At 31.9% G+C, this 12766-nt stretch overlaps 1 protein-coding gene across 3 annotated transcripts; it reads right to left on the bottom strand.

The window, feature by feature from the left end:
- Nucleotides 1-2318: 2318 nt before the first annotated feature.
- Nucleotides 2319-12736, bottom strand: LOC126858182 (ral GTPase-activating protein subunit beta). Of its 3 annotated transcripts, XM_050608289.1 has the most exons (24): nucleotides 12327-12736; nucleotides 11709-12129; nucleotides 11262-11476; nucleotides 11002-11185; nucleotides 10619-10879; nucleotides 10199-10390; nucleotides 9782-9886; nucleotides 9567-9707; nucleotides 9248-9486; nucleotides 8942-9172; nucleotides 8673-8826; nucleotides 8409-8516; nucleotides 7658-7759; nucleotides 7239-7379; nucleotides 7088-7102; nucleotides 6852-7012; nucleotides 6588-6761; nucleotides 6040-6449; nucleotides 5444-5855; nucleotides 4917-5232; nucleotides 4472-4735; nucleotides 4073-4322; nucleotides 3729-3918; nucleotides 2319-3471 (listed from the first exon to the last, which is right to left on the bottom strand). In XM_050608289.1, exons 1-23 carry the CDS (start codon nucleotides 12360-12362, stop codon nucleotides 3792-3794), a joined length of 4659 nt encoding a protein of 1552 aa, XP_050464246.1. In that variant the 5' UTR covers nucleotides 12363-12736; the 3' UTR covers nucleotides 2319-3471; nucleotides 3729-3791. The 3 variants fall into 3 exon arrangements, with proteins under 3 accessions (XP_050464246.1, XP_050464247.1, XP_050464248.1); XM_050608290.1 differs by lacking the exon at nucleotides 7088-7102; XM_050608291.1 differs by lacking the exon at nucleotides 7658-7759.
- Between the last annotated feature and the right edge of the window lie 30 nt (nucleotides 12737-12766).

Here is a 12766-nt window from a genome sequence, read left to right as displayed (position 1 = left end):
TATTCACAGTGTGAGCTTTTGTTTACAATAGACTTGACTATATCAAGCGGTTCGATGTACACATAATATATATATATATATATATACATACATAATATATATTCTCAATTTCATAAAATCTTTCTCTCTTTATTTCTTATTTACGCATAGTTTTCACATAGAGATATCCGTAAAAAAACTCACACGTTATATGTTATCTGTCAGACTGTATGATTCTATTTATATATATTATATTACGGTACCTGACTATCGTGAAAAAGTGCATTTATATAACACCGAATGCGTGAATGAAGACCTTGGAGAATCCGAGAGAGATGATCACATATCTTATTGAATGCATATGTAAGAAAGAATACGTGAGAAAATATAAGTCCCTGTTTTAAGCGTGAATTACACACACGCATGTAACACGTGCAACATATGCAGATCACGCACCACACAGTCCATATAGTATCACTGACATTACAGTATACTCTTATATATACATATATGTGTATATGGTTGTCACAGTTTCGCTTGAGAAGTTTATCGATTGCGAAATCGAACGCAATTTAATTGCGCAAAGTTAAGTTAACATATTATTACAATAAAATTGGAAGTCCACTATATCAATGAGATAGTAACACAATATTTATAACATGTCAGCCTTTCAATGTCAATATCAGCTGATATGAATATGGTAGCTGATTTCTCGGATATTTATTATATATATGCCGTGTCATTGAATTATATTTGAATGTTTAATTTTAATCTGATATTGATACTGATATAATTTTATTTTTTTAGATTTCGATGAGAATGCGCGAAAATAATCTTTATATTTCTTTGCGATAATCAATAGTTTTCTGTCTTTTTCTCTTTCGCATATTGTATCGAAAATTAGTCCAGCTAAAATGATATCTTTTTATCTTTAATCTTTTTGAGAAACATTGCATGTATATACCATGTCATTATGACTTAATATCGTAAGACATTTATCATTTAAAAAAATGTGCCGCGTCATATAGTAAATATAGATACTGATGACAAAATGACAATCATTGCGATGATTACAACTGCAATTATATGGAATGGACTTATATGGCGAATGGAATATATATATATATATATATATATATATATATATATATATATATATATATATATATATAATTACGAGTGACATATTTTTATAGTTTTATTTACTATATGTTACGGTACATTTTCACTATATAAATACTAATATTTACTATATGAAGCGTATAACATTGTCAATTATTGAAACCACATCATATGGAACAGAAAAATAATATAAACAAAAATAAAAAGCATTATAATTTAAAAAATTAATGATTGATATATATAGTTTTTTCCTTAGACAAAAATCTTCTTTTATATTATAACTTTCTCTTTGGTTTTTCTGTTATTTATGTATATGATATCTTTGTACTCTTTCTATTTTTAAAATTTATTTATAATTCGCGACTTCAAATTCTGATCATAAAGTATTACCACGTAATCGTCATTATGATAAATGACATCTATTTTTGTGTCAAAAAATTGCACTGACAAAGAAACAACTTGCGTCAGCTAGACAATTCGCCGTGTATATACGTGTGTGCAAATGTACACATAACATGCATTCACATAGTCTTTAGGCAGCATGATTATAATGATACGAAACACTAATTTCAAACAATGGATTCGTGCGTTCGAGGCATACGCTAAGTGGAGAATGAAAATACATTGCTTCTAGACTCACTCTACATAAACGCTGAGTCATTTTGTGTGTTAAATTTTCTTTCCGTTATCTATATTATATTAGATTGTAATATACTTCGGCACAAGGATATGCACAAAAATATTTCTTTGTTCCTAGTTTCAATATAAATTATGTAAGGGCTAAATATTTTAAGAATGTCAGAATTGGGATTCCACATAACTATGCTCAAATAACGTCAGTGAATATAACAATAACGTCTATACATAAGCGCAAAGTATATTATATGATTTTAATTAAGATAAATATCATATTTACACATTTCTAATTCATAATATTCAAAGATAAACATTGAATCAAAGAAAGAAAAATGAAATATGCCTATGAGATAAATTACATCTCGTTAATGAGTCGACATCAGTATGATATTGCCAAATGATTAGTTAACATAATGTAATGTTTAATTTGACAAGAAAAGCGCTAGGATATTTTGTGCTTCAGTTTTATCATTAAATATTTAATTTTCACATTATATTTAATTAGGATAATATATTATTGAAAAATTTCGATATAACTACAGATTATATTTTTATATATAAATATAAAACACACGATTAAATTAATATTGGAGATAAAATTTTATTTTTATATAAAATCATTCACCTCTTCTCGCCAAAATTACACAATCTCTAATCTAAAATTCTTGATCTAACATTTGAAAAATGTTGTACATACGAAATTGCTTGGCGAAAGTATATTACTTACTAACGCTACGAAGAAAAATATTTTTATGCTTATAGCATTGAGCAGCGAGCATTGGAACGTATCTTTGATTAAGATGATATCTTTGATTAAATGATTCAATTGACCAGGGCTGGTTTCAGTGGAGTGCTCCAAATATCTGATATTCTTTTAATGATACAATTATAAAATTGTTGAATATTATGAATAGCATAATATATACATATAGTTAATAAATAATATATAGTTTTGTCTGTATTAAAATCATATACTGTGCTTTACATTTAAATATAAGCTACCATTATTTTCATATTAAGTGTGTTTTGTCCAATATTATTTAGTATACAGCCCTGATACAAATAAATAAAGCAAATGATTCAGATTAACTTCGACATACTTCTTATTATTTGATATAGATATCTTTCAATTTCTTATGTACAAAACAAGGAGACTTGTATGTATGTAATTGTAGATATCTAATATATGTGTACTGAATAAAGTTTCCTTTCATTGTCATAATAGACGATTGTTATTTGGAAATTAAAAATCTTTACAAATATATTTATGATTACAACCACCTATCCTTCCCCTCTCTTCCATGACACTTATTCTAAGAATTACATGGTACATGCATATATAAGGTATAAGTGTAAAATATATGTTGTCATACATAATAAATTAATTAAATAATACATTTCATACAGCGTCCTATATTTTAAAGTAACTGTTATAATTATATGAAATATGAATAATTTATCTTAGTGCTATCTACAATACTAATTTTACAAGTAACAAAATAATATTTAAGATATACAAAACTGTGTATATGCTGTATACATTGTTGTACACATATTACAAATCATATAATAAATATATTTTTTTGGAACATTTTTTTATGTATCACCTTCTTCATTACTTAAGAAATGATTTTTAGCACAGAATTATGCTATCTGTTAAATGTTAAATTTACGATGTATCTTCAAGTTTTTATTATTTTAAGAATAATTAAGTTATTTTCAAAATAATGTATGCTGCAAAAACAGGAGAAAATTTATTATTAGAATTCTTAAAATTGTACAAAAATTTTTAAATAAAAAATAAAAAATACACTTTTTTTGTTACTATAAGAATTTGTTAAACTAATGCAGCAAATAAAAAACAAGTTAATTTAAATTAAATTATTATCTTGATAAAATAAAAATTTTATTTTAAAAATAAATATGTAATGCAAATAAACATGTAGCATGATTCATTTTTCAAGTTGAAAATTTTAATTATTTTTTCTTACCTTTAGAAGATATTGAGCTACCATCCTGAATTAAAATTTACAGCATATTGTTAAAAATTTCTATTACGTTTGATAAGTCTGAGTGCTACTGAACAAAAGTGTTAATAACTCTGGTTCTGTCAAATTTCTTTTGTATTTTTGCACCATCTCTTGAATTTTTAAACGTCTTCGTACATGTGGTGGATGATAACTGAAACAAGGATACATTTATACATTTTATCCAAAATAAAAGCTTATCAAAAAGACAATATAGAAAATTTCAATAACAAAAACATGCATAAAATGTAATCAATAGCATATGTTGAAAAAGTATATAATTTTTGTTATTATTAATATTATCGTACCTATCATTATCGAGTCTTTTTCTACGTCCCATGTTAAGAGCTGTTTGTCTAACTAGAATTCCCAAGACTCTTCTTGATACTACCATACCATCGATTAAAGGTGTTGCCAAATTAATTCTAGAAATCGGTCCTTGTAATCTGACTCTCATCAATCCATTAGCAAGAGCTTGAAGGAAGATAACTTGCACGTCGCTAGCTTGCAGCATCCTCGATTGCTCCAATCCAGTATAAGTGGAAGGAAGCAAATCACCTATGTAAATCCAATAAAAGTGATTTAATTTAATGTAAAGAGAAATATATATTATATATGATTGCAATAAAATATTTAAATTAAAGTTTCCGGCAATTTCAGAAACATCTTATTTATGTGCCGACGGTGAAAAAAAAAAGCAAACGAACCTATCGGGAACTGTGTATGATCCTCTAGACTCTCCAGCCATACAACCATAATTTTTGTATTTGTTTGTAAAGGTAGAGCTTGTTTTAATGTTCTCCTGGGTCTGATGGGATCCGTACTCGAGGAATTTGTCGGAACTATTCCCGACAAGCTCGACGGTTGTTTCTCTAAGTCAAGCGACATCGCTCTAAAAGTCGAAGTTGTGTTCTGCGACGTACCGCAGCTCCGAGTATCTGTACTTTCACTGATACTGCGCTCAAACCATGCTGCAATATACATAAACTTCATTGCAAAATCACATTACACATTATAAATTATAGTACAATAAAACAGATAATTTATAATAAAAGATTCCTCGCGCAAAAGCGATAATGCAATACGCATTTCTTAAAGGCTATTTTTTTTTTTAAATTACATTTTTTAGTATCTTTTAAATTCAAAATTTACCTTGTCCACTACTACTAGTATCGCTGTTATAACTAGTTTCCTCTAATGAATCCGAGCTGGCTACAAGATACGATTGTGTAGGCACAACAAATGCAATTTCTGAACTCACATCCGCCCAGTACAGCACATGAGTGTCACCATTATAAAACGCCCCACCGTGATTGCTATGAGCTGGTTGTGGTACGCTCACTTGTGCAGTTACTCTCCACGAAGTGGATACATGACCCGTCCAACCTGCATGAGCAGATACAGAAACGGGCCAACCGAGAGAGCTCAAAAATTCTAAGAAGTTTGGCGATACAATTTCTTCGTGCAGCTATAAATGCAAGGACAGATATGTATAAAAATTTTACATTTTTTTCTAACAGATACATTATATCGTTCCTCTTAAAGAGAATATTTAATTACAATATTTAACAGACAACAATCGGTTTTTAAAAATTGAATCATTAAAGTAATATTATGCAAAACAAATAAATTATGATAAAATATGATTAATATAAAAAAAGTCAGCAAAAATATCTCACCACATTTGACAATATTTCGGAAGCAGATTTCTGACCCGTTTTTACATAAAAGATATGAACAGTGTCGCATGTACGTGGACTAATATTGTCCAATGTTTCTAAATCTGTGCAGAATCCGGGAATGGTTGGATCTAGAGCGATGAGCCCGCTGTTTCTGGAATCCTCGTTCTCCTTAGGTTCCATATTTAAGAAACCGAAATGACTCAGAAATAGACGAGCTGTCTGAAATTCGTGACAGACTTGAGGCGGTACACATTCGTCAGTTTTGTCTTCCACGGTCTTGACATTACTATTGTTATTTTTCGACTCGAGTGTTATTTGACGTTCCAAAAGCTGTGCGAGAATTTGATGCTCATCTCGTACAGCATTATTATCGCTCATAACTGCTTCGAGACTCGGTATCGATTCATCCCTGTTATACGAAAATTATGCAAAGATTATTAAATATTGTTCCACTTAAAATTATTTAATTTCAGAAATTTTGTGTAATTGTGTTTAAATTAGAAATAGGTCTATTCAAATATTGTAGTTTTTAAATGTAATTAAAGAATATAAGAATAAGAGTCCTGATTTACTGTTGCAAAAAAGTCACTTACACTTTACAATGAGGAATACGATCCACATTATCCGGGAAAAATCTCGGTTTATATTCTGTTCTCGGTGCGGCTTCCGCCAACGGTAAAGGTCGTCCGGGATTGCTGTTTACACTTCTGATACTGGATCGATGACGCGGCAAATGACGGAGCTGCATCGTCCAGGCGTGTCTACCGAACGGTCCACGAATCAGAACCGTCACCGTCGGTTGAGGATCCTGATCGTTTCCCAGAGGCTCCTCCAATAAGGCCAATACGATTGCATTCTCAGATACAAAATAACGAAATCTCTCGACGGCTGCTTGTCGTGCCACGCGTCCGCCGGTCCAACTGTTACAATGTCGAAGCAAAGACACTTCGTCCAATAGTGACGAGAGTGATTGCGCTCCGCAAGCGCTCGGAAAGTAGCCAACCTAATGAACAAGGAAGAATATTCATTTTTAGAATAATATTAAAAGAATAATATATAAGAATTATATTTTTACAAGTTTCTTGTAAATCTTCTAAATTAATTCATATTGTCATAGATTTAAATATCTCTTTGAACAAACCTGTTCCAATAAAATAGTGAGAAGCGCATCAGCGGCATCTCTTACACGCATAGATGCAGGTTTCAATTCTTTTTCATCCTTCATTTTGATGGGTTCTCCCGGTTTTCCGACGCTCTTAGTGCCGGATACTCCGAGCTCAACAACTTCTAATACTGTAGTCAAACAGTCCTTGTCCTTTAATACAAAAAAAGAAAAAAAATAAAACAAATGTAGAAAATATCAGAGAAAATTTCTAATATAAATCAATTCTTAATAATCACTAACTTGTAACAATTGTGGATGAGCAGTTAACCAAGTTGTTAAACAATTGAATGCTGCGACAATAGAGGAATGAAGATCCTTAGAATGTGCTGGTGGTGGACGCCAACATTGATATGAAATATAGTCGCACAACCATTTTACCGCTCTCTTGCATTCTAGAGCATCTGCAACAAACATATTTTGATGTGCGCTTTCAAGTGTGTTTTATTAGATTTATCAATTTTTAACTGATATCGAACCTGTAAGCTTCCTTGCTGTGTGCAGAATTATTAGAAACAGAATGAAGATAAGTATCATACTTGTTATATAAAATATAAATAAAATTATATATAAAGAAAATTGTTAAAATCTGTAATATATATGATTATTTATGTACTTTAGTCCTATTACCTGTTTCGCGAATGCGTGTGCGTGCTAATCCCGATAGCATTTCTAGTGCTGCTAAAGAGATATTTAGATCAATCTTCCACGACGAAATCAAACGATGACACACTAAGTATGTTGCACGTACAAAGAGAGCATGAGCAGAATCTGCAAAAATATTACTTTCATTTAATTATTAAGTCTATAAAAAATAATTATACATTTAATACATGTGTGTTTTGTATATATACAAATGTATCTTACACAAAACTATACACTTATAATTGTAAAAAATTCTACATATCTTTTCTCCAGAACTTTGAATGTAACAATACAAAACGTAGACGACAAATAGAAACAAAATACTTATATTCTAAATGTCTTCCAATGTGATTTTTATGAGCATGTGTGTTTCATGTAGCAAGATAAATAATATTTGTATTTACCGAATGCAATGCATTCCTCTTGAAGAGTTGCAATGTCAGAGGCATCGCCAATTGATCGCTGATCGCTGGATATACTTATTTGACTCGCTGAATTGCTGGTGACTATATTAAGCGATGATAAGACAGTACAATGGCAAAATGCACAGCAGAACACAACTCGAAATAACGATAAAAAATTAACATTTCATATATAAGCATGTGTAAAGCTGATACAATGAGAGGTGATATCTTAAGCAATATAATTCGAATATTTGCGTCCTCACATACTTATTTACCCCCATTTATTAAGCTATTAACAAACGTTAATAAGAAATCGTTGTTTTAAACAAAGTAGCAGTGTACTGACATTGTTACTTTATTGGCATCAGAAAGAAGAGCCATCATGATCATAAGCATTAATAAAATAAATTTATCAAATTTCATAACAATATGTTTCTTATTTCATTTTGCAAAACTAATAAAATTCTTTCTTTAGATAGACAAATTATTTTTATTATATTGTTGTATTTTTGATATTCTTTATAAACACTCTTCATAAAGAAGATATTTCATATTTATTTCTTAAAATAAAGTGAAAAATAAAACAATATTTATATTATTTTCTCTCTTTTCGATATGAACATAAAAAATAACGCCTATGGTCACGTGGTCTTTTATGAAATCCGGACATAAACAGAAGAATTAACACTAGATAATTCAAAACAGTGCATTTACTCAAACGCAAGCTAATCATCAAAAATCAAAAACAAACCTGAAGATAATAAATTAGATGTGGAATCATTAGCTACTGTGTCAGGTTGCGTGACCTGCTCAACCTCTTCCGCTGCTGCAGAATCTTGTACACTCAGTAACAAAGCTCCTAAAAATTATTTGTATTTGACATTTATTCTTTTTTAATTAAGAGATTATAAATATCAATAACTCGCGCACACACATAAAATATATTGAGAGAGCGCAAGAGGCGAGAGGAAAACATAGAAACAATCTTAATTCTTTAATTTTATTAAAGACTTACCCAACAACATGTGTGTATTTTGAGGATCAGTCTCTACTTGCAAAGCATTTATGAGTAGATTCATGAGCCTTGATTTCAATTGTATGAATGTTATGGGAGTTTTCTCAAAAGAATTTGTGCTCGGAAATGTGGGAAGTTCCTTAATGGTAAGATTCTGTAAAAATGAAAGATTCAAACACATTGACTTCTCCGTGTGACAATATAATCACGTTAAACTTAATAAGTTTTAACAATGCAATCTGTATTCAATGAATTACATTTTGATCTACCTGAAAGTGCAGAGGTAATGTTAACATCGATATCAACAAATGTATTGAGGCCCTTCTCAAATCCGGTTTCGAGACTACATTAGATCTCAGCTTCAAATCTTTCTCTGGCAGAACTACTTCCAGGGCGGATAGTACGGCTGGCACCAAGACTTGTACACCGTTTAAATCGAGACGAAATAAGTCAGCTGAATTCAGCAAAATACTAGCTAATGTTTCGCCACATTCGCGAGTCTAAAAAAAAAACATCGAATTGTATATCTATCTTTCTAAATCCATTTACGAAGAAACGAGAAAGAGCTCATATACTTCATCAACTTTGAGGCCGTGATACATGGCCTGATAGAATCTAGCCAAATACACAGGTAAGATTTCCTCGCCCGTTTTCTTAGCGCAGAAAATTCTGCACAGAGCACCCAGTGCCTCCGCTCTACCAGACTCGTAGCGATCTATGCAAAGTGTCGACGGTACGTCACTCACAGTTTCCTGTAACGAACTCGGTCCGTCCACGAGTACCGAGGATGGACGTTTTGAAGCGCCCGATGGTTCTACAAGTGATACAATTATATAATCGCAGAATTTTATATAAAATAATTTTTATATTTTATATATACAATTGAATATTTACGCGGTAAATTCTGCGACCAACCATCGGTACCTATAAAGGCAGCTTCGAATAACCATTCCCCGAAAAGATGCAGTATACTGTTACACTTGGGACGTCCTGGTGCTAAAGGAGGTCTGATATCCTGGCCAAGTGAGGTCATAGCTATAAATCATAATTATGTGAGTAAGAAGAAATATTTTTGTAATGGAATTATAAAGTTAGGAAATTAATATTACATGCTGTACTCGAAGCCGACGATGGTCCAGAATTTGATATTAATATTGGAGGTGTACTAGATACCCGGCTTGTCGTTAGTCCAATTAAGGATGCTTTCGGAATTCCTGTAAAATATTTATATATATATACAGAAGATTTTATTCCAGTAATAAATGGAATATTAAAATCTAAGTTGAGTAAAGATTCTAACATTAATTCTTAAAATAAAACCTAATAATATTGTATAATATAATACAAAATATAGAACTTAAAATATACAGAAAAGACTATAATACAAAACGGGTGCTATTGTTACACTTTTAGCTTTAGATCTTTACAGAGAAGATAACCATGTAAAATTGTTTGAAAGGAATATAGTATAATATAGAGAAATGGAGAGCGATATATCAGCGAAAGAAAGTATTGCATTGAGATACCCTTAGTGACTGCAGAAGGAGTGACACTGAAACTTTTGGCAAGTCTGCGTTGAGTCGGGGGTGTGGGGGAAGGTTGAGGTTGTTCCTTGCCACTCGACCTGTCCCATCCTACACCCCCGCCGCCAGTACCGCTATTCCCCGATGTAATGTTGGACACACAACATTCTTCCCAACAGCATGCCTGTGAAACTCCTAAAAAATATTCGCGACAATGTGCAACCGCCACCATAATTATACGTGACAAGCCGACAGTACACATGTACATATGAGTGTGTGTGTGTGCAAGTTTTATGGAAATAAATTTTACAAATGCGTATTCAATACCGCCTTGCCATTGTGTATAATTTACAAATTTGTTTCTTTAAAATAGATTATAAATTTTTATTACTTTAATATTTAATATCGAGGAATACGACTTACCGAGAAAAGCATCGACTTGACCTGCTATACCTTTTATAGCTTTCAAAAATATTTGTGGTAAACTTTGCAGACATGGATGTTGACAAGGATCTATAACATTAGGACTGGCGATAGCGTATTGCAGAAATGCTTGTGTTTGCGAGACAACAGCGGGTCTACATAAATCTACGGGATCACCAATAGTACGCAGCAGTCTGTACCACGCTTGTGCTACCGCTTCATCCGACATAGTAGGCGGTACTAATTGTATGTCTTCCTCACCTAAAAAAATAGAATCTTGTTTGTAATAACATATTATATATTGCAAATAATGTTGAAGCTATCATTACATTAATCAACGATCATCAATCATCAATTTTGATGCAAATCAGTAAGATACATACTTATTTTCAATTCGGGAAACATTGGTCCATACATGATTTGTAGCAATCTCGCTGTAAGAGCGAGACATACGCGATTCCATTGTTCTACTAGAGCTAATCTGTGACGCCATCGCAAACAAGATTCTCGTAATGTACGCCATAAAGGTGGTGAAGGAAAATTGCGTTCACAAGAAACCAGCCACACCTGAAAACAAAAATGGTTTTGAGCATAAATTACTTTAATCTAATTATTAGGCTTATTTCGTTGTATATTTATACACCTCTAATAATACACCAAGCACTCTTTCACACAGTTGTTCTCCTGCATCTTCTCTTGTTGCCGGTGGTGCTAATAACGCATCATTAATACCAATGAGAAATAATAATAAACTTTCCCATGTTTCTCTTTCTAAAGTTGCTGGACCTCTCGCAATTTGCTGTAAAGTTCTAAGCACTCGATGGCACAGTACAGCTTGTCGATTTATCGTATCTGTACCTAAAAAGATTTATTGAAAAACTTATTTAATATTATAGATATTAATAAACCATTCTATAGCAAATATGTGCACATTGATACCAAAAGTATTGAGGAAAAAGTACATTTGATATTACAAATTACCTAAATCCTGATACAAAAAAGGCCAGACTTTGAGAAAGAAAATAAACATTATCAAAAAAGATTACAAGCAATAGATTGACAATGACCAAAAAAATGAGTTTTGACCTACCTTCTCCTTTTCTCGGTACAAATAAATTGTGAAAATGGCTTATGATTTTTCTGGCATAAAAATTTGAATCGTCTATAATTGGTCTAGGTACAGAAATTTTTGGCGTAGAATATAATGCTGATAGCCACTCGCAGTATATGTTCACACAATCTCTGACAGTATCATGTTCAGCCAACGGTAGTGACAATCCAAAGCATATCACTTCCATACACCATTGGACTTCCTTGTCAGTCGAGAGTGGACTAGGTTCCGCCGCTTGAGTGATACCGAGATTTGCAGCGAGTTGGCGTACTATGGACAATGCGACTTCTTTCCCCGCGCCAGGCGGAAATTTCTCGAGTACGCTTTGACTCTCCTCCGAACCTTGCTGGATTAGAGTGCTCAGTGAAGCCCATTCTGAATACATTCCTCCTTGGGAATCCTGATAATACATATAGCCATATAATAATTTCTTTTTTGTAACAATAAAAATAATAATAGCAATAAGAGAAATCTCTCTCTCTCTCTCTCTCTCTCCCTTTCAAATGATTCCAAATAAAACTAAAAAGATAGTAATTATGTATAAAGATAGTAATTATATATAATATCGGATGTAGTTCAATTTTTAATTATAAATACCTTGAGATTAACTCTGTTGAATACGCCTAAATTCATAGATTATTGCACTATACGTCCTATGGTTAAAACTACACAAGTTGAATATCTACGAATTAAATGTTGAACATTTGTAATTCAACGTAAAAAGAAATATATTACTTTATATATACATAGCCTTTCTTTTCCGACTTTAATGTCATCGGATTGTCAATCACTTTTACGCAGATATAAACTTTTAAACATTTATATATATTTGACTATATTTGACAGTTGACAATATGATCGCGCTTTGACAATCAAGCGGGGAACACACACTTTTGCATAAGCGCATAGCCATAAGCATAAAGAAATTGATTGGTCCGCAAACATATGCCTAACGAAACGAACCAATCAATTTCCTTATGCTTATGGCTATGCGCTTATGCAAAAGTGTGTGTGTTCCCTGCTTTACATGCTAGGCT

The sequence above is a fragment of the Cataglyphis hispanica genome, chromosome 24 (assembly GCF_021464435.1).
Source record: "Cataglyphis hispanica isolate Lineage 1 chromosome 24, ULB_Chis1_1.0, whole genome shotgun sequence".
In the NCBI taxonomy this organism is placed as follows: Eukaryota; Metazoa; Arthropoda; class Insecta; order Hymenoptera; family Formicidae; genus Cataglyphis; species Cataglyphis hispanica.
Note: the sequence above shows the minus strand (reverse complement) of the source record. Positions and strands in the feature narration are given on the sequence as shown.